Source organism: Varanus komodoensis, unplaced genomic scaffold, assembly GCF_004798865.1.
Source record: "Varanus komodoensis strain SLA01 unplaced genomic scaffold, ASM479886v1 scaffold20_1, whole genome shotgun sequence".
NCBI classification, from domain to species: domain Eukaryota; kingdom Metazoa; phylum Chordata; class Lepidosauria; order Squamata; family Varanidae; genus Varanus; species Varanus komodoensis.
In genome coordinates, this window is record NW_025335587.1 from 14,328,558 (window position 1) to 14,348,777 (window position 20,220).

Consider the following 20,220-nt stretch of genomic DNA (forward strand, 5'->3'; position numbering starts at 1 on the left):
AGAGATGACTCGAGGAAAAAAAGAGGTGAGATGGGATGCTGAGACAAGCTCCCAAGCCCCTTTCTCAGGAGAGCAACCACACCATTTTTCCAAGCATCTGCCCGGTCTGGCCATTGGATTCAGCACCGGTTCACCGAAAAGTCCATTCAGGTAGGAAGGGTTTATTTAAAAGGAAAGGAAGCAGGAGACCAGGGCTGGAAAGGGAGGGGGAAGAATAAAAAGTGTAAGGATCCGCAGCATGTTCGTTTAGTTGCAGAGTCATGCCCAACCCATTGCGACCCCATGGACAACATTTCTCCGGGTTCTCCTGTCCTCCACCATCCCTTGAAGTCCATCCAAGCCCACACCCATCACCCCAGTGACCCCATCCAGCCACCTCATCCTCTCCCATCCACTTCTCCTTTTGCCATCAATTGTTCCCAATATTACGATCTTCCCCAGTGAGTCCTTCCTTCCCATTAGGTGGCCAAAGTATTTGAGTTTCAAACCTGTCCTCATGGTCCTCAGCATATGACCAGTATTGATATCATGACACATTTCGTTGGTATCTCATCCTTGTCTTCTCTTGACCATACTTTTCTGGTATCTTGTTGAGCCCAGGCTGTGTGTTTTGAATCCAGTGGAATTTAAAGTGTCTAATTTGCATGGCAATTGTCTTCATATGTTTTCCTGAGCAACCGTGGTGTGCCTGTGACTCCACCGACTACTGGTGGGCTTTGTGGCCCAGTTCAGAGTGTCCTGTTGTGTCCTTGAAAGCCAGATGCTGCAGGGGAACCATTTTCCCAGAGTTTTCCATGCTGATTGAAAACGGTTGCTTCCATCAGTGGACAATCCCAGAGCCCAAAGTGACAGCGTTATGGTTGTGTTGTTGAACTTTTCTCACTTAAGAACAAGAAATTGGTGTCCAGCCTTTTTCTTAGCCCACCTCCTATCAAGGGTGTCCTTTAGGGGCAGAGCAAACTGGAGTAAACCCCACTAGTAAAGCAGAGTGAGGCCAGTGGGTGGACATGGCTTGGAGAGAATCCAGAGATCTAGACTGAGAGGCTTGGAGGTCTTCTTCTGACCCACGGACCAGAGGTTCCTGGCCCCAGCCAAGGGTCAGGAATGAGAGGCGCTGTGGTTCAACATCTAGAAGACCACAAGTCCTCTACTCCTACTGTATATGTCCACTCAAAAGCAAGTTCCCAAGTGTTGTTCAGAGCTTACTTCCAAGTGAGCATGTGAGTTTTCTCTCCTTAAGTAAGAGCAAGAAGCCTTCTGACTTCCCAGTGTAAGACCAGCAAATTGAAGCGTGGATGGTTGTCTATTCGGGCCTTCGGTGGGGTATATTCATGGGCCAGATGGGAGCTTGGCCAGTAGCCCTTGCAGGGATCTTTGTGCCTGGACTGTCCCCTGGGATCTGAGGGCAGGCCAAAGCTTCTCTCCCTAATTTTGTCCAAGTCAAATGGGTCAGCCTGGAAACCCCTCACCCCTACTTCTCTTGAGTAGCTCTAACCATATTGGTGGGAGAAAGGACCACATGCAGCCGTGCAGCTTCTCTTAAGTATAGAATTCTTCTCTCCATCATAATGGGATTCAAATACTAAGTAAGTGCAGCCAGTATTCCGGACGTTGGATCCCGAAGGCTTTCTGATGTTTTCCATGGCAGCTCGCAGAATCAGGAATAACCACAATATCTTTGGCTTAGCTTGGCACACACCTCCTTTTCTTGTCCCTTCACCTCATCTGTGGACAACTTGAGGAACAAGTGTGGCTTTATCAAAAAGCCAACCCCATTTAGGAAGGTAATAGGGCTGGGCAGAACCTCACATCTGTAGCAAGTAAGAGGGAATTCCAGAGAAAGGAGCTGTGGGCATATCGGCACCTGAAGACTTGGAAGGAAAAACTGGGAATTTTCTGGCACTCCATCCCCTTTTTCTCTGTTGTGCAGAAGTGTTAATCCAACTTGGGGGTGAGGGCACATCTCAAATCTCCACTTAGCATGTCTGAGCTACATGTTATACTCTGTAGTGCAGAACTGGAGAGCTGCCAATACAGATCATGCTTCTAGTCCTGAGTATTTCCAATGCAAACTTTTAACATAAGATTAAAATGGGATTACGCGGTGCTCAAAAGCTTCTGTAACATCCTGAGGCTGTGGAGCTTCTGTGGATCTGTTAGGACTTCCAGAGACTCATCCACCCAAAAGGTTTTTGAACGTTTTATGATGTTAAATTGAAGATGGCCACAACCCTCCCAGTTCCATAATGAGTGGGGCAACATAAAGACATAAAGGGTCTACCCTGGAAGGTTTCTTCTCTCCCTCTTATTCCGCTAGTCCTCAAAATATGTCTTGTGGCAAGTGACATCTAGCAAAAAACTTTCTTCTTTTCTGCACTTTCAGGATGCAATTTTAATCTGGCTAAATGCCATAGGGCACTTTTATGTTGCTGAAGTTTTCCAACGATTCTACAATTCTTGTATTTAAAGTTTAATAGTTTTGTTGTTCTTTGTAAACCATCCAAGGATTATAACTGAAGGGCATAATATTTGTTTAATTTTTTCTTGTTTAAATAACAAGTAAGAGCATGTTAACTGTTGTGTTGGATACAGTTAGGCAGACTGCTGGTGAGAAGTACTTTATTGTGGATTTTACAGCCCTGAGGTGGAGTAATATTGTATTGTTGTATTGTATTTATTAAAGGCTAGGGATGTTGTTGAAATTCTCCTGGTACAGCTTTGGCAAAAGACTTGAGCTCAGAAAAGCCCACTTAGAGGAGGCAAGAGCTTTTTAAAGCCTGAAAACAGGAAGACTGGGGAACCAAAAGATCCAGGTTCTAATCCCGGCTCAGCCCTGAAGCTCACTGATTAACTTTGGGCCAATCACTCACTCTCACTCTAACCTACCTCACAGGGTTGTTGTTGTGAAGATTAAATAGATCTATCTTAGCTCTTCTGGTCTTCTCACTAGGAGAGAAAGGTGGAATAGGAACACAATGTAGTAGCAACAGTAACATTGTGAATAATAACATGCTTTTATTTGGGATCTGGTTTTAGATTGAATTATTAGTTTGCTGCTGGTTTGTTGCATTATCATTTTATTGGTTGTTATTGGTTATATTGTGTTGATTTTCCTCCTGTTCTTATTTATATGGTTGTATTGATACTGTATTTTAATTCTATCGTGTTTTATGGTTTATTGTTATAGACATGTCATGAGTGGAGACAGCTAGAGCCGGGGGTTAGATTAGATAAACCCGTGCCCAGCTGGCCTTCAAATGCAATGGAGGACAGGTCATTGTTTCGAAAAGGAATGGTGTTTGTCCATACAGAGTGCTAATACAATGTAACATTGAACCCAAAGCCTTTTGGGTTGTTGTCAACTGCCCAGAGAGCACTTTTCAGCGAGGAAGAGAAGGAAGATACAGGCAAACATGAACAGGGTAATAATATGCATTTCTTTTGGTTTTGTGTAGTTCAGGCAGCATTATATTAGGGTCCAGGGACAGAGAGTTGCACTAAAAGCTTGATGAGGAAAGGTATGTATGTGTTGAGGAAGGAGCGAAGGAGGTAAGAGGTGACGTCTTGTAGATCTGTGGCTGGAGGGCCTCGTAGACTGTGGCCAAGTTTCCAATTTTGGCCACTTTATAGCCTTCGCCCTGGGCATTGGCCCCCTGTTGGGCTTAGCTCAGCCCACTGCCAAAATGCCCCCCTGTGGGCCTCTGGGAGATCACATCTGGTAGCAGGGGCAGCACTGGACTCCTGTGGGTGGTGGAGCTAGCGTGGGATCCACCTCGGACAGGGATGCCTGAGATGGTGTGACAGCAAAGCCATCCTAGTGGATGTCAGAAGGTTTCTGCTGGAACTAAGAGCAGGGAGAAAGTTTTAAGAGTTTTGTTGTATGGCCGAAACAAAGACAGACATTTCTACTACGATAGTGGAAGTATTAGGCCATTGCAAGGAACTCTGTCTCCAGATCTGCCCCCTTTTCCTTTGACTTATCCAAAGTGCAAGAGGACTTCCAAAGACCTGGACGAAATGCCAGGGCTCTGCAAATTTTGATACTTGATACTGCTCAATTCTTGATACTGCTCAAGCTTTCCTCTTAGGCTTTGTATTTGGGGGTTCGGGGGCAGAGCCCATAGTGTGAACGGGACGGCATTGACAACTTGCTTGGTATTTCTGTCGGGGCATCAATGGCATTGATTTAGCCTCTGACAGCCAGTGAGCCTTCATCTTCAGCTGGAAGGAAGAGAAGCAATAGATCGGAAGCTGCTGGTACACTCAAGTATTTTCCAAGGGCAGACGAGAGATTCATATTGGTACTCTGGAGAGGGTAGTGGCAGGAAAAAAGCCACCAGTGGGAAACCGTTGGGAAGGTTGAAGGAAGCAGATGAGGGACACCATCTGTGAGATGGATGGACTCCATGAAGGGGGCCACAGCCTTGAATTTACAAGAGCTGAGCAGGGCTTTCAAAAAGGACAGGGCGCTTTGAAGGACTTCTGTTCATAGAATCAACGTAAGTCAGAAATGCCTTAATGGGAGACAACACCACAGGACAATGGGTGAGAATTCCATATCAGTATTTTTATGCAGCAGCTCCCAAGTTTGGCTCCTGCCTTCTTCTGCCTAAATAGCCTTGCTCCATCTACCATAGAAACAGAGCGAGTCAGAAGGGGCCTCCTGGGCCATCTAGTCTGACCCCTGGCTCCAGCCGGCTCCACTCATGACAAGGCTACCATGTGCATGTCCAGCCTATCTTTGAACACCCTCACCAATGGGGCCTCAGCCACCTCCCATGGAAGCCCATTCCACACCCTCGGGGTCCTAACTGTCAGGAAGTACTTCTTGGCATCCACCCTAAATCTCGGTTCCCTGAGCTTTGCTCCACTGGAATGCGTTCTGCCCTCATCTGCAGGGGGCAAAAGGTCATGACCCACCTCTGTGTGGCACCCCCTCACATACCTGTATTTGGCTAACAGCTCCCCCCCCCCCCGAATCTCCTCCTCTCCAGGCTGAAGAGACCCAGCTCCCTCAGTCTCTCCTCATAGGCTTCCCCTGCAAACCAGCCACCATCCTCATGGCCCTTCGCTGCACCAATTCCAACCTTGCTATATCCCTCTTGTAATGTGCAGCCCAGAAGTGAACACAGGACTCCAGCTGCAAGCACACCAGAGTTATATAGAGTGGCAGGAATACCTCTCTTGGGCTAAATATTAGCAAAGTGCACATGTTCACAAAACTTTATATCATACTAAATAGCTTCCTCACTAGTGATATTTCTCCAGGTTTCTCCAATGGTTGCAGAGTACAACTTGGAGGCTCACAAGATAGCAATGTTGCTTCACATTAATGTGTTGGAGTGGAAGAGGGGAAGACTCACAAGGGAACACACCTCATTACTGACCACACAAATGCTAATTTAGCAACCAGGTTGCCTGCAGCGTGTTGAGCAAAACCTGCAATCTAGGACACAAGGGGATTGCCAAGAAACCCAACACAGGAGACCACAAAGAAGTCCTTGGCCAGTGGTTCTAAGGGGCTGAAGATGTTTAGGGACTGAGAAGGCTGGATATAACTTCTGGTGGTGGCAACCCACTGCAGCTGATCCCGCAGCACCAGGTCTTGATTCAGTAACTGGATCACCCCATACTTTGGGAAAATTTTCTGAAAATGAAAATACTTGCTTTGGTTCCAGTGTCTGCTTTAGCGTGTGGTCCTTTTTCCAGCCAGCATAACTTCTAGAATTAGCTCCTGTGTTTTATTTCCTTTTGTTTTGCTCTCGGAGTACCACTTTTTGATTTAATGATGTGGCTTGTTTATACACACATGAATAAATGAGTCTCTTGTGGTTAGAGACTCTAACCAGCTGTGCACAATACATATTTGTGCAGAATGAGCACTATTTATGTCCTTTTTTCCAGCCTCTCCCTCCACGCAGTGTCACAAAGAGTTAGAAGCTTAAACTCCTATTACCCATTTACTGTCCTTCCCAGGTGACATTTGAGCAAATTAAAGAATGAAACAACAGAGGGGTATTGTGTTCTTGGAGGAATTGGTGCACCAGGGAAGTAATTTGTTGCAGGGCAGAATTTGGTGGAATGGAGGAACACACGGTATTCTGTTACAATAACTGATGGGAGGTGGTTGAGTTTTTGCATTTCCATAGAGGCTCCCAGAATGTGGGAAAGTCAAGCTCTTTTTTTTTTTTTTTGGTCTTCAAATGGCATTTTCAGTGCACTTAGAGCCTGTAATCCATCCCAGAGGAGCGAAGCACCTGAGGGTTGAGTCAGATGCACTTAGTATAAATCAGTGTTCTTCTGTGTTTTGGAATTAGGCCTGCCAGAGTAACCACCAGGCTGCCAGCCATGGAGAAGGGCTGGAGTTCAGTCCAAGGAAAATGGGGTCCACGGGGTTCCATTAGCAGGGCTGCAGAAGCCCCTGGCAAGAGGCTGCTGGCCCGAGTAGGTCATATTAGCCTAGGTGGGCCACTGGCCTGAATGGAAAGATGCTGAAAATGGCAAAGATAAGCCTGGGGGTGTGGGAAATAACATTTGGCATCAGACTTTGCTGCTCTGTATTATCCTATTAATTTCATTTCTCTTCTGTCCCATGGCTGAAGCTCTCTGGGCCATTGATAAGAATCCGTAGAACAGACAATAAAATACCATCAAAGTACCATAAATCAGAAAAAATGCTAAGTTTAGAACAGCTAACACAGTAACAAAGAATGATCCTGGCAAACACCTGCGATGAGCTTCTGGATCACCGAGTCTTTCACGGCCTTTTCTGGAAGGGTTGCCTCAATTTGGTGGCCGGATTTGGCACCAGCTGGATCACAGCCCATGCTGGCTGCAGCTGTTGTGACTTGCACAAAAACCTGGAGGGCAGCAGGTTGCTCGTATTTAAGAAAAGTTGCCCTTTCTTGCGGGTGGGGAGAAACTTATTCCAGAGATAGAAACCTCCAGTTGGTGCCAAGTTCACGGTGTTACCAATCCACAGAGCTCCGTTGATACTTTTGGAAAGAGATGTTTGTTTCCTTCCTTGGGGACTCGTCTTCCAGCCAGTTCAGCTGGTTTTAATAACGCTTGATTTGTTTTGGAGAAAAGCAGCCCAGCTTACTCTTACTAGGGTTTTCCATAATGCAAGACCTCCAATCCTACTGAGGCCTACAAAAGCAGGATTATCTCTGGCTGAGGTCATCACCGCCCTCCTAACAGCCATAAATGTTTAGTCAAAGGACCGGAATAAAGTGTGAGGCCTACCAGCTCGCTATCATCTCTCTACCCCCACATTTTTGTAGCTCCTCTGACCAAACTATGAAGTTTCCCTCAATTTGACCTCATGGAATTTGGGCAGCGGCAAAGAATCATAATCCTTGGCATCATCCATCACATTTCAAGTTAAAGGAACTTAACTGGGTTTCCCCACTAAAAGCTAAGGAACCCGGCAGAGAAGAGCTAGAAAAAGAAGGACAGGTCCAATTACGTGTCTGTAACCTGCTGCAGACAGATTTTGATCCAGCATGAGGCATGGCTGCCTTGCCCTTGGAGATGGATGGCACAGAAGTCATCATACACAAGGTGGATTATTTTTTCATTTTATTTAAAACTTTTTAGACCATCCCTTACCATAGTCTTGGGACAGTTTAACAGTAAGACAAAAAATAAAATAGAGCACAGTATCCTAATCAATTTCTGACAACAAAACCCGTATTAAAATAACAGTCAAACCTTAAAATATTGGGGAAATAAAAATGATTTAGCCCGGCACCGAAAAGAATACAGTGATGGCACCAGGTGAGCCTCTCTGGGGAGCATATCCCACAGTTGGGGTGCCACCACAGAGAAGGCCCTCAAGGGAGGTTGGACTCAAGGGATCTGAACCCTGATGCATTTGACCCAATTAAGCATGACAAGGGTGAGAGAGAGAAAAAACTGCATTTTATTCTCCAGGATAAATTCAGTCACAGCAAAAGGGCAATTGACCCAGAAAGCAGGGGGCAGAGTCCTTTTACTCGTATCCCCTGAATGACTGGGTAGCAAGGACAGACAGTCATTGGATTCCCACTGTGGGTGCAGATCGACACATTTACACTCAGGAGACTTGACTGGGGAGATTGGACTTTTGTTCAGTCCCAGGCCACTTGTGATGCTCTATTGTGTAGAGTCCAGACTTAGTTGTTGGTGGTGCCGTACATGATTCCCCGTGATTGGCCAACTGAAGCGCATGCAATTTCTCCAAACCAGGTGGGGGTTCCTTCGAATCATAATATTAGCAGTTCAGTTAGAATGTATACTGTCTGTCAGGAAAGATAGCATGGAGTCCAAGAATTCACAGCATGATTAACAAGCAATACAAGGAACCTATTGGAGAAAGGAAGGCTTCCTTCAAAAATTCAAAGTCTTGCCCAAATGAGAAGAACAAAAAGGAACACAAAGAGGAAAGCCAAGCAGATGAGGTAAGAAAATAATATAATGACCAAGAATTCAAATGAATGAATACTTTAGAAGCAGGAAACCGGCTGGAGAGATGGTTAGATCACTGAATTATGGAATTAACACAACGGGGAGGATGATACCATGACAGGGAAGCTGAAAGGGGTTTTTTGTTTCTTTGTACCCACTCCATAAAAGGTGTGAACACCCTGGTGTCTGAACTCATATTTACAGGAAGGAATTGCTCGTGGAGGCAATTGCAGTGACAAGACATCAAGTTCTTGACCTAATTGATCAACTGAAATTATGTTAACCTGGGTCCAGATGGTATCCAGCCAAGAGTTTGCAGTGAAAACCAATTTCAAGTCACGGATCCACAAAACAAGGGACGAGGTCTCTTAGGCACCGTACAAGAGAAGCAGAGATTGGACAGTGTGGCGGCAGAGAGATCCAGAAAATTAGTGGTGAACTTAACACCTGTTCTGGGTAATTGGAAAGCATTCTTAATGGCAAAATTATCAAGTTCCACTGCTTGATGAATATGCCATCGAACATGTGTCTGCTGTGGAGAAGGCAACACAATTAGAAAAGCAAATAAAAATAAAAAATAAAAATAATTCCTGCCAATGGAATCATCTTAGTGCCATCTTGGGAAATTTGGAGAGTGAGCCCAATTTGGAGAGTGACTCTAGAAAAAAGAGATGCTTTTGCCAGATGCTAAAAAATCTCTCAGTTTAATGGATTGATTTTCTAATTTTCATGTGTAACCACGTTTGACTATCATTGCTGCCTGGGCTGAGTATTGATTTGTTTAAGCTTGGGGTGCGTTTAGAAATCACTCAATGCACTTGGCATTTCCATTAAGTATATTATGACTGCAATATAAAGAACAGAATTTGATACTTGACTTTTCTCATTCTCTCATCTCCTTCCCCCCTTTCCTTTTATGTTAAACCTTTTAAAACATGACAGAGAGGGTTGTTTTGAGTTTTACTGATTTGTAATTCATTGATCTGGAAGCCTTTGGGCTGAAAATCGGAATATGAATGCTGCGAATGGCTATGTGTATAAGCAAGAGTGGTTTATATTCTTGGTTGCCATTGCTGGGCAAATGAGAAGATAGCACAGATCTGACAAACGTGCCGCTGCACCCGAAATTCCCAGATTATGCAAATATCCCTTACAGAGTGTGGATGATTTCAAAGTTCTGCATTTGAGAAGGTGGTGCATTTTTTCAAGGATGCCTTTTGAAAAGGGAAATGCACATTCTGAGAAAATAAGTTCCTGTTTGCATTTGGAGTTACCAGTGGGGCATTTTCAAGTATTTTACTTGAAAATGGATTTACTTCTGAGTAGACATACCTAGAATCACACTGTAATTTTATGTAGCTCTCACTGTCTGCTCAGAATTGCAGTTTGTCTGCTTCATTCCTCGTTTGTGGTTTTTCTCCCTGATGTTGTTGAGCAGGTGGCAAGATCTGTCATTTCTTCCAGTGAATCGTGATTTCTTGCTCCTTGGCTTCCCAAACTTCTCTCCTGCTTGGTCCTGTGGGACCGCTGGTGCCTGTCCCTCCAGGGGAGACCCTTCTCTTGTGCCCACCTCCTTCACGGGCATGCTTGGTGAGAACAAAAGGCAGCGGCTTCCTGGGGGCTGCCCCATCGCTCTGGAGCTCCCTTCCCAGGGACTGGCGACCTCTGTTTTCTGATTCTGTGCTTTTCTGGGCTGGCAGGGCTTGGAACTAGCCTAAACCCCTGGAGACTGTTGAACTAGTTCTGTTGTATGCATTGCTTATATAGTTTGGGTTCTTATTTTGGGGTTGGTGCTTAAATAATTTTGGCATTCAGATTTAAATAGACGTTTGGCTTGTGTGCATTTCTAGTGAAGTTTTAATTGTGTAGTGTTTAATGTTATCAGCTGCCTCTAGTCCCAGTACTGGAAATAGTTTTATCCGTTGTGTGGATAAAAATACACATAAATGCTTAAGGATTAAGCTTGAGAGACGATCCAGAGGGACTTAGGAAACAAAAACAGGTGTTTGCCCGCTAACCCATCTCATCACAATGGCGGTGTAGCAGGGGTGACTGGTCCAAATCCTGAAAGCTGCATCCAGAGAGGGAGACTCCAGGTAAGCAGGGGAGAGGATCAGGTAGTTGTTCCTTCCATGCTCAAACCAGTCTGTGAATCTTTTTGTGGAAAATCTTTCCTCGAATCTAAAGAAAACTGGCTCATGTGGCTCGTCTCCCTCCAGTGCCTTCCATTGTCCTTATGCCCTTTCATTTTTGCATCTTGTCCCTTTTTCTTCGGCTTCTAGTGATACTTTTCCACCTTGCTCACCATCACACAACGGTTTGGTTTTCTTGTAAAGCAGAACCAAGGAATGGAATGCAGACTTAAGCGGAGGGAATGCTTAGCAGGGGGCTTTGGACCTGGATGGGTAGAAATCAATGATTTAAAAGCAGACAAACACAAATGAAGCAATTGGATTCTTTAGCAAAATAGCTGCAATTGAACCTTGTCATGAACATGCGAACTGGAACCTTGGATTCTCTTTGCTGTCTTCCCAAGTCCTGAACCTGTGGAGCCTGAGTCACCAGTGCTGTAACTGCCAAGGGCCCATTGGCTAAAGTGCCAATTCTTTTCGCCATTCTTGCCAACGGGCTCATATATTTTTTTACTTGACTGTGGGTTCTTGGTGATGTCTCAGTCTGGAGGGTGTAACAAGCCAAAAGTGGCCTATTCGTCTTCCCAACAAGCCATGACTTCTTCAGAGGTTCGCAGGTAATGTGCTAAGTGCACAGACCATGTTTTGGCTTAGCTTGTGACGCGAAGCTACTCAACAAATCCTGAAATGACCTTCTTCAAAGAACCCGATTTGATCACACCAACTTTCTTCTGATCAGGCAGCCTATGCCAAACGTCCACAAGTTGGACTACAATTCCAATAAAGGAGCAATAAATGGTTAGCAATATTATCTGGGCATGATGGAAACTGTAGTCTAAGATGTCTGTAAGGCACCAGGTAGGGGAAGGCCAGCCTAATTGCTAATGAAATTCAAGAATTCTCCACTATCACTTTGTGGCTGCATGTCCCGGGTCAGGGTTGAGACAACTTGCAGCCCTCCAGAGGGTGGATTGCAACTCCCATCAGTCATAGTCAGCATAGCCAATAGAGAGTTTATGGAAGCTGTCATCTGGACAGCCACAAGAAATACAAGAAACAGACTTACACAAGTCTGGACTATTTGTCCTCCTGGCCTGGGTTTTCTTACTCTGACTGGCACTGGCCATCTGGAACTTTGGGCAAAAATGGGTCTCTCCTACCAGTGATGACCTCATCCTTTTAACTGGAGTTGCCTAGGACTGAACTGGGATCCTTCTACATGACGATCGGGCTGTTGCACCATTGAGCTGTAGAACGTGCCCAGCACAACTCACAAATCACCCCGTGCTGGTTTTTACACATCATTTTGTTGCTCTGTCCAGAGAGGCATGCGTTCTACAAGGACTTATGCATAAAGGGGCAGAAGAAATCCCTAGCCCTTTGCAGGGCAACCTTCTCCACCTTCTCATTCTCATTCATTTGTGTCTTCAACAGCAGCCCTGCTCAGTTCTCATTGTGCCTAAATTTAGAGGTTGTGCAGAAGTCAACTGGGGTACAGATCCTTTTGGCTTTCGATGCCCCACCTGGATTTCTTTCCAACAAAGAAAGGCCCTTCTAGTGTGTCGCGTTCACTTTCTGGTGATTTCTAGGGAAGCCTGTGCTTGGTTTGGTTACTACGGTCTTGTTACTATGGGTTGCTATTTCTGTATGTTTTATTCTGGTTGTGTCATCTCTCTTGTGCTTTTTCTTGCAGAAAGGAAGCTTGAATTATGTGTGTTGCCATGTTGTGACCGTTTTCTGTGTGTCTGTTTTCTTATTTCCAGATACAGACTTAGGAGTTGGTACATTAACGGAAAATGAAGACCAAGATGGGAGGACGTTGGTGGTTCCCAAAATATCAGGGCTAGAACGGAGTCAAGAGAAGAGCCAGGAGAGCAGTAAAGAGCCTTCACTTGATACTGTTGTGCCTCAAGACCTTTGTCCTCAGGATCCCCACCCTTTGATCCAACTCCAGCTGGAACCACCTTCAGAAGCACGTTCTCCAAACCCTCCTGCGACCCAGCCAACGGATCCTTCTCATTCATCACAATCTAAAGCCCCACAGAAACTACCAGCTTCGGAAGAGGCTCAGCATACCACAGCCCCTCCATCCCAAGTACAACGCCCTCCGAAGCCGCCCTCTCCCGGGCAGCCCCCACATCAAAACCTGCCATCCGCCCAGTTGCGTCCTCCATCGTGTAGTCTTGCCCAACAGTTGTCTGCATACAACAGTAGCAGTTTAAGCCTTAACAGCTTGAGGTGAGGCTCTTGTGTGTTTTCCAGGGAGAAATGTTGCCATTTCATGAAACGGGGTGGACTTGTTCTATGAGGTCCATGGGCAGGGGGTGGTGAGAAAGGTCTTAATGCAGTGGACATGCTAGAACTTTGGACCACCCCTAGAAAAGAAGAGCAAGCAAACAAAACAGGGCAGGGGGTATATAATGAAGATGTGGCTCTCACTGCCACATGATTGGATGATGGATACTCATGCAAGTGACTTGATGGGGCAGATAGTTGTGTCACTGCCTAAAGGGAACCTCCATCTTCAGAAGTAGTATATACTTAAGTACTGGTTTCTCAGGTTAATCAACACACCTCTGGGAGTTTGTGGAATCTTCTGGTTGACCCCTGTGGGAAACAGGATGTAACTCCAGTTGGAGCTTTAGGGCTCTTTTTGCCTTCATAACCCCTCTCCAGCCCACCCTCTAAATGTTGAAGGTTGTATGATCCAGCCCTCATTGCGCATGGCATACTCACCCGAGTTCCTCCTGTTAAAATTAATTTTGGGGTCCTTCAGACCTGTTTTACCAGGGATTACCAAGAGGAAGAGAGAGAACACGTGCAAACCAGAAGGAGCAGTTCCTTAGCCAGATGCCATCACAGAATCTTAGACTTGGATCTCCTCCACTCCCAGCTCAATACAGGCTCTACAATGCAGTGTCCAACTTCAGCATCCCAGAGGGGTGGCCATCCAGCCTCTGCTTAAGAGCTCCCAGTATCTCAAGGGAGTCTATGTCTCTGCTCAACAGCTCTTAACATTAGGGAAGCCACAACTTTTCTCCACACACTTCCCACCCATTGGTTCTCCTTCTATCCTGCAGAACAACAGAAAACAAGTCTGCACCATTCTTGGCCGCAGAACCTTTCGGATATTCAAAGGCAGCTGTTGCGACTCCCCCTAACCATCCCTTCTCCAGGTTCAAACCCAGATCTTTCAACCGTTCTTTGTAGGAACAGGTTTCCAGAATCTCCACAATCCCATTCACTCTCCTCTGGGCATGCTCCAGTTGGTTAATGCTGTCCTTAAAGTGAGGTACCCAGCAGTGGATCCAGCACCCCAAATGTGCTCTGAACGGTGCAGAATATAATCTCTGGAAACGACGCCCTTGTTGCTGCAGCCCAGCTCCAACTTCCCTGCCAGATGATCATCCAGCTTCCCTATAAATGAATCCATTGGAGCAGAGCCCACCACCTCCTAGACCACAAGAAGAACATGGAAGGGGCCACAACGGAGTGAAAGACCGCCTGCTTTGCCTGAAGGAAGTGCTAGTTGCACATTGGCCACCAAATAACCTGATCTGAGGTAGAACAGACCTGTATCTACCTCAGCTCCTGCTTCCCATGTGGTCAACCGAACAATGTAGCCACACCACCTCCCCAGCTCCCCCTACCCCACGATTGAGGTCAGGTCTAAGCATTGCTTGGCTAATGCTTGTTGCGCTAGGAGGAGTTAGGTTTGGTGGCTTCCTGGGTGGATCTCGAACCTTCTCCGGGGCTTTGCCTCCTAACGTTTCTTCTCTTTGCAGTAGCAGCAGAAGCAGCACTCCTGCCAAGACCCAGCCTCCTCCACCGCCTCCACATATAGCCCACCACTCCTCCGTGTCACCATTCCCCCTCTCGTTGCCCAACCACAGCCCGCTCCATACCTTCGCGTCCACCCTCCAGCCTCCTGTGCACCCCCATCACCCCAATATGTTTGCCCCTCCCACAGCATTGCCCCCTCCTCCTCCTCTGACGTCAGGGGCATTGCAAGTTTCAGGCCATCCTGCTGGGAGCGCATATTCAGGTAAGGATGAAGCTGAATGCTGGCAGGGTCACCAAATATCGCCATCCAAGGGGTGGCCCAGGGTGGCTGGGAGGGAGAGAGGCATCGGGTGTTCCAGATTGGTACCCTTGAGATGTACCCCTTCTGATAGGCCTTCCCAGATTAGGTTTCTCTCATATGCTTGTTCTTGTGGTTTAAATTTGAATTATCACTGGTTTTAATCACTGCTAAACCACCTGGAGCCGACGGGAATGGGGTAGCATAGAAAAACCAGCTTATTTATTTATTCATTCATTTATACTTTCATTCAAATGCTGTCTACTACTGCAGTCTTGAGGCGGCTTACGATAAAGACAAAACCACATAAAATGCATATATGAAGATAAATATACATATGAAAAAAGGAATAAAAACTTGATTATCAAAATTTAAAACCTAGCAATGACAACCAGACCAAGCAGCAGTTCAGGGGAGGGAAGGGCCGATTCCTTAAAAAGATATTAAAAAGAAATATTTTTGCCTGGTGCCAAAACTGTAATAGAGAAAGTTTGCATGTGGACACACACACACACACACACACACACACAGACACACACACACACACACACAATTTTCGTATTATATAATATGTATAGTATACAATTCCCTTTCGGGGCATAATGTAAACTTCTGGAGAAATACTGCAGCATATTTGCATAGTATTCTCCATATTCACTGCTTAAGTAGCGGTCTTGGAGTGGGATTGCCTTGCTGGGCTGATTCTGATGTCAGAACCTGGTCTGGCTGCACCCCAGCCATCACATTCTTGGACTAGCCCATTAGGGGTGAGGGGGTGCCACACAGAGGTGGTAGAGACCTGTTTTCCCCTGCGGAAGAAGGCAGGATGCGCTCTAATGGAGCAAAGCTCAGGGAACCAAGATTTAGGGTGGATGCCAGGAAGTTCTTCCTGACAGTTAGGACCCCGAGGGCATGGAATGGGCTTCCACAGGAGGTGGTTGCAGCCCCATCGGTGAAGGTGTTCAAGGACAGGCTGGACATGCCCATGGTGGGCATGTCGTGAGCAGAGCTGGCTGGAGCCGAGGGTCAGACTAGATGGCCCAGGAGGCCCCTTCTGACTCACCCTGTTTCTGTGTTTCTTGCATCCCTGCACTGAATATGGATGTCTGCAAAGGAACCCACACACAACCAGCCACTCTCGCATGGAAACTCCATGCCCCGGTGGTCGTACACCACCAATTAGATTCTTCTACACAGAGGTCTTTCCTAGGATACTGATTACTCACAGCGCTGAATGAAGTCCAGAAATAAAGTGATGGATTTCACTAGGTCGTGTGGCAATGACAGGTATGAATCGAATGTGGGAAAACAAGAACATCTGTTTGGCAACTGAGGGCAGACCTGAGTGATCATTTTTCCTATTGTAACCTACGGTCGTAAAATCCAGACAATGAAGAAGTTAGACAAGAGGAAAACGGACCTGCTTGAGCTGTGGTGCTGGCAGAGGCTCCTGTGCATTCCATGGACAGTGGGGGTCACCAACAGGCAGGTGCTGGAGCATATTGAACCAGATGCGTCCCTGGCTGGCAAGATAACAAAGCCGAGACTCACGTGTTTTGGCCCCAAGATGCGATCGAGCTCATTAGAAAGAGAGAGAATGCGTGGAATGCTCAGCGGCAAGAGGAAACCGGGTCACCAAAGAGGAAGGTGGTTGGACGCCATCAAAGAGGATGCGGGCCAGAACGTTGTTCAGCTGAAAGATGTGGCACGGGATCAGAAAGTGTGTCAAGATTTGGCCCTTGGGGTCACTTATAGTTGGACATGACTGAACAGCTGAACAACAACCACACCCAGAAGTCCCCTTGCAGGAATGTGTATCTAGCACGTCAATACAGAAGAGCATGGCTAGCCCAGACTGGGATGTCCGGGTTGGCACCGGCAACACAGCTCCAGCTCCGCGTCTCCGTATGACCGGTCCACCGTGACTCGTCTGCTTTTTCCTCCACCTTAATGCCTTTATAGAACTATTATGGAAGGACTGCGGTAGGAATAGTTTGTATAAGCTCTTGACTCTGTCTTTTGAATGTTATCCGGCAGAGCTGGAAAGACAGCAGAAAGGGGTACACGAAGGAAAGGAAGGTCTCAAGATGTTTCTGCAAACCAAAGAGGAAAGTGCTCGGGACATTTTAGCTGAGAAGAACAACCAACTGGAGGGGCAAAATTGGACAGAGACCCTCTGATCCCCTTCCCCAGTTTTCCATGATGAAAGAACTCAGATTGAATGGGGTTGGCAGCAGATTCAGAACAGGAAGGAAAGAATTATGGGATTTATGGATACAGTGAGATATGTGGGTGGCTAAGGACATATTCATGGAGGGAAATGAAGCTAATGGACCATGCAAGGAACATAATATTCTGGGGGCCAGTGTGGTGTAGTAGTTAAGAGCATAGGACTGGGACTCAGACGATACATGTTACAATTTTTTATTTTTTTATTAAATGCTTTTATAGACCATCCCATTACTAACATCTTGGGACAGTTTACAACAAGCACAGATAAAAATGGCACAGCATCCAGCAATTCACAATAAAATCACAATGAAAACCAATTAAACTTTAAAATAATGGGAGAATAAAAGGCTTTCAGAAAGCTTGTTCAAACATTTCAGGACATTTCCCCCTTTCAAAACTGCCGTGATTCTTTTGATGGCTCAAATCCTTTCCCCCTTTTTAAAGGGTATACTCGATAAATACACCCCAAATTTCATTAAACTTGTTTTTCTCTATATGCCCTTTTCTCCCTCTAATCTCACATGCTAATTTGTCATCAAAAGCTACATGCCAAACTTCTCTGCACCAATCAGACAACTGGCAATTGTATTTTACTTTCTATGGTAGGAAATAGTGTAAAAATTTCAGACCTTCCTGTTGGATGAGGCGTTCTAATTTCTGGTTTTGGGATAGTGATTACAGTCTCTCCTTGTCAAGCCCAGAGCTCATGTTGTGGTCTTGCTTTGCAGAGCAAGATCTCCTCCGCCAAGAGCTGAACACGCGGTTCCTCGCATCCCAGAGTGCCGACCGGGGCGCCTCGCTGGGCCCACCGCCCTACCTGAGGACGGAGTTCCACCAGCACCAGCACCAGCACCAGCACACGCACCAGCACACGCACCAGCACACCTTCACGCCTTTCCCGCACAGCATCCCACCCACGGCCATCATGCCAACGCCAGCACCTCCCATGGTGCGTACCCCCGGCAGAAATGTGAGGATGAGTAGCGCACGTTCTTTTGTTGCCCAGTTTGTGGATGCTGCTAACCACACATTTGCAAGGAAGGGGTTCTCAGAAGAGGCAGTTCCACCTGTTTTCCCGGACTGGGACCCTGGAGAGCAGGTTTAAACCAGAGCAGAAGGTTCTTGTCTGGTGGATCACCTCAGAGTAGAAGCCAGCTTGACACTTGTGCCGGGTCCTTGCTGAAGGTCCATTGCCCGGGAGTTGATCACAACTCCAAGGTGAAGGATCTGAATACAAGTCCAGGTGACACGGTCCTGCCATCCTGTCCTGGCCAAATATGCTATTAGGGCAACGGTCCCAAAATGATTGTTTCGTGGGCTCTTTTTCCTGAAGGATTTGTACCAGCTCCAAATGCCCATGTGTCTTCCACAGGGTGCCTGAATTGTTAGAAGAGGCTGGTAAAACAAGCAAAGGAGCAAACTCCAAATTCAGTTTTATGTCCTGGGCAAACCGGACATCTTATTCTAGGCTGCCTTCATTTACTTAATCTTCCTTTCACCAAAAGCTCAGACAGAAGTTAGATCTCATAGCACTTTGGGGACCAAATAAATTAGCAGCAGCAGCAGCTTTTCTAACCTATCCCTTACAAACCTCTTGGAACAGCTTATAAATTACAGAAACAGGACCCAAAATACAGCAATAGCTGAATGCAACCCTGAAACAGGAAGGTTCACCCATCCACAGTAGCAGTTAATGAAGATTATTTATATTTTCCATTAGTCACGAGAGCTAGAATCTTGATCATTTCAAAGCCAAATAAAACATGAAAGGTGAGACACTTGCAGTCCTATGAAAGCAGCAGAGTTGGAGCTGCATATCTAGATAATGCTCAGGTACATTTCTAGATCCCCTGCAGGGGTGAGCGCAGAAGCAAGAAATTAAGAGTCTGGTTCTGTTTATTTATCATGAATGTAGCTGATTGAATTCCTGAGTTCAGGTTGCTGAAGCATTGCTTTTTAGAGATCAGGCAAAATTAAAATGGAGGCTGCGTGCAGTGGAACAGTATCTCTCTGTTGCCCAGACTTTTCTGCAACACCAGTGCAGAAGTTCAGCAAATATCCTTTCTGAGGTGGATTCGGTTTTTTCTATGCAGGTTCTCATTTATTGCTTCTTGTTCTGTGCCGCTGAGGTTTCCTGCACTGAGCAGGAACCAGTAAAGTTTCTGATGAGCTGCTCCTTTGCCACTAATTGCTCTTCTTTATGCTTGCAGATGGTTTATAACGAGTGCCTTTTTATTTACTTCTTTCTTCTTTGTACTGAAGTGGTAGTGGAAGAGGAGCAAGGAGTCCAGTAATTAAGCGGAACAGAACCTGCAAAACACACCCCTTTTCATTTACAGACACGCCAGTTATTATTTCTTTATTTAAGGACATTTAACCTGACTTTCAAGGCACACGGTCTCACCAGTGGTTTGGGAAAATTTCCAAAATTTTCCAGGGAAAATGCATGTCACCCTCCAAATCCAAAGGTTCTTGTGCGTTCAATGCTCCACAGCTGCTGTGTCTCACCCTGTGTATTTACCAGCCCCAGAGAGGGGGAAAGAAGGAGGCTCAGGGTGGGCAGCCCCTGTCTTCCCCCACCCCACCCCACCCCACCCCTGGCATGCCCCTTTTGGTCCTCCTGGGGGCCCAGCACTGGGCTTGGAGAAGCGGTCGCTGCAACCGCTGGCCTGGAAGTGGATGTGTGAACTGGATGACCCCTGACCTCTTCCCACTTCTGGCTCTGCCCCCAAGTGCTGCCTTGGGTGAGGGTTGGGTCCTTCTCCTCCAGCACTCGATGCTTTCATTGGTTGACCCCTGTGGTCCCCCTGGAGAGAGGCATCCTTCCCGGGGCATGTGCCAATTCACAGGTGTGTGTACTGCTCCCCCGATGCAAGATAATGAGTCTGTGTTTTGATCCTTTTGCAGTTTGACAAATACCCTACAAAAGTTGACCCTTTCTACCGCCACAGTGTGAGTTCTTCTTACTGCATTGAAATGTTCAGTTCCTTTTCTCCAGCCAGCCGATCACCCCATTCAGCAGCGACACCACATCCCATTTCGTGTTTCATCCCCCCTGTCATCTCTCTCCAAACGTTCGCCATCGCCTTCGCCGGTTGCTTCCACTCTTGGGTGTTGGCCTTGTTCAGGATATACCATGTAACCCTTAAACAAAAAAGCAAGCGTTGAGTTCAATGGGAGCTCCAACTATCCGGTTCTCATGGGTTTCCTTGGTCATTCGACTAGGGAAAGGCATGGCTGCAGCATTCATTTGCATCTCACATAGCAAGTGAGGATGAGGCCAGCATCCTTGGGGTGCATTAATTCCAGGGGACGAGCAGTGGGGCC

General features: G+C 46.4%; 1 protein-coding gene across 2 annotated transcripts in view; it reads left to right on the forward strand.

The window, feature by feature from the left end:
• AUTS2 (activator of transcription and developmental regulator AUTS2) overlaps nt 1–20,220 on the forward strand; it is a 709,751-nt gene that overhangs the window by 667,806 nt on the left and 21,725 nt on the right. For both annotated transcript variants that reach the window (XM_044430464.1, XM_044430465.1), the window contains exons 7-10: nt 12,344–12,818; nt 14,366–14,625; nt 17,622–17,842; nt 19,801–19,845. In XM_044430464.1, the coding sequence (XP_044286399.1) occupies nt 12,344–12,818; nt 14,366–14,625; nt 17,622–17,842; nt 19,801–19,845 (1,001 nt within the window). The remainder of the gene's footprint in view (nt 1–12,343; nt 12,819–14,365; nt 14,626–17,621; nt 17,843–19,800; nt 19,846–20,220) is intronic.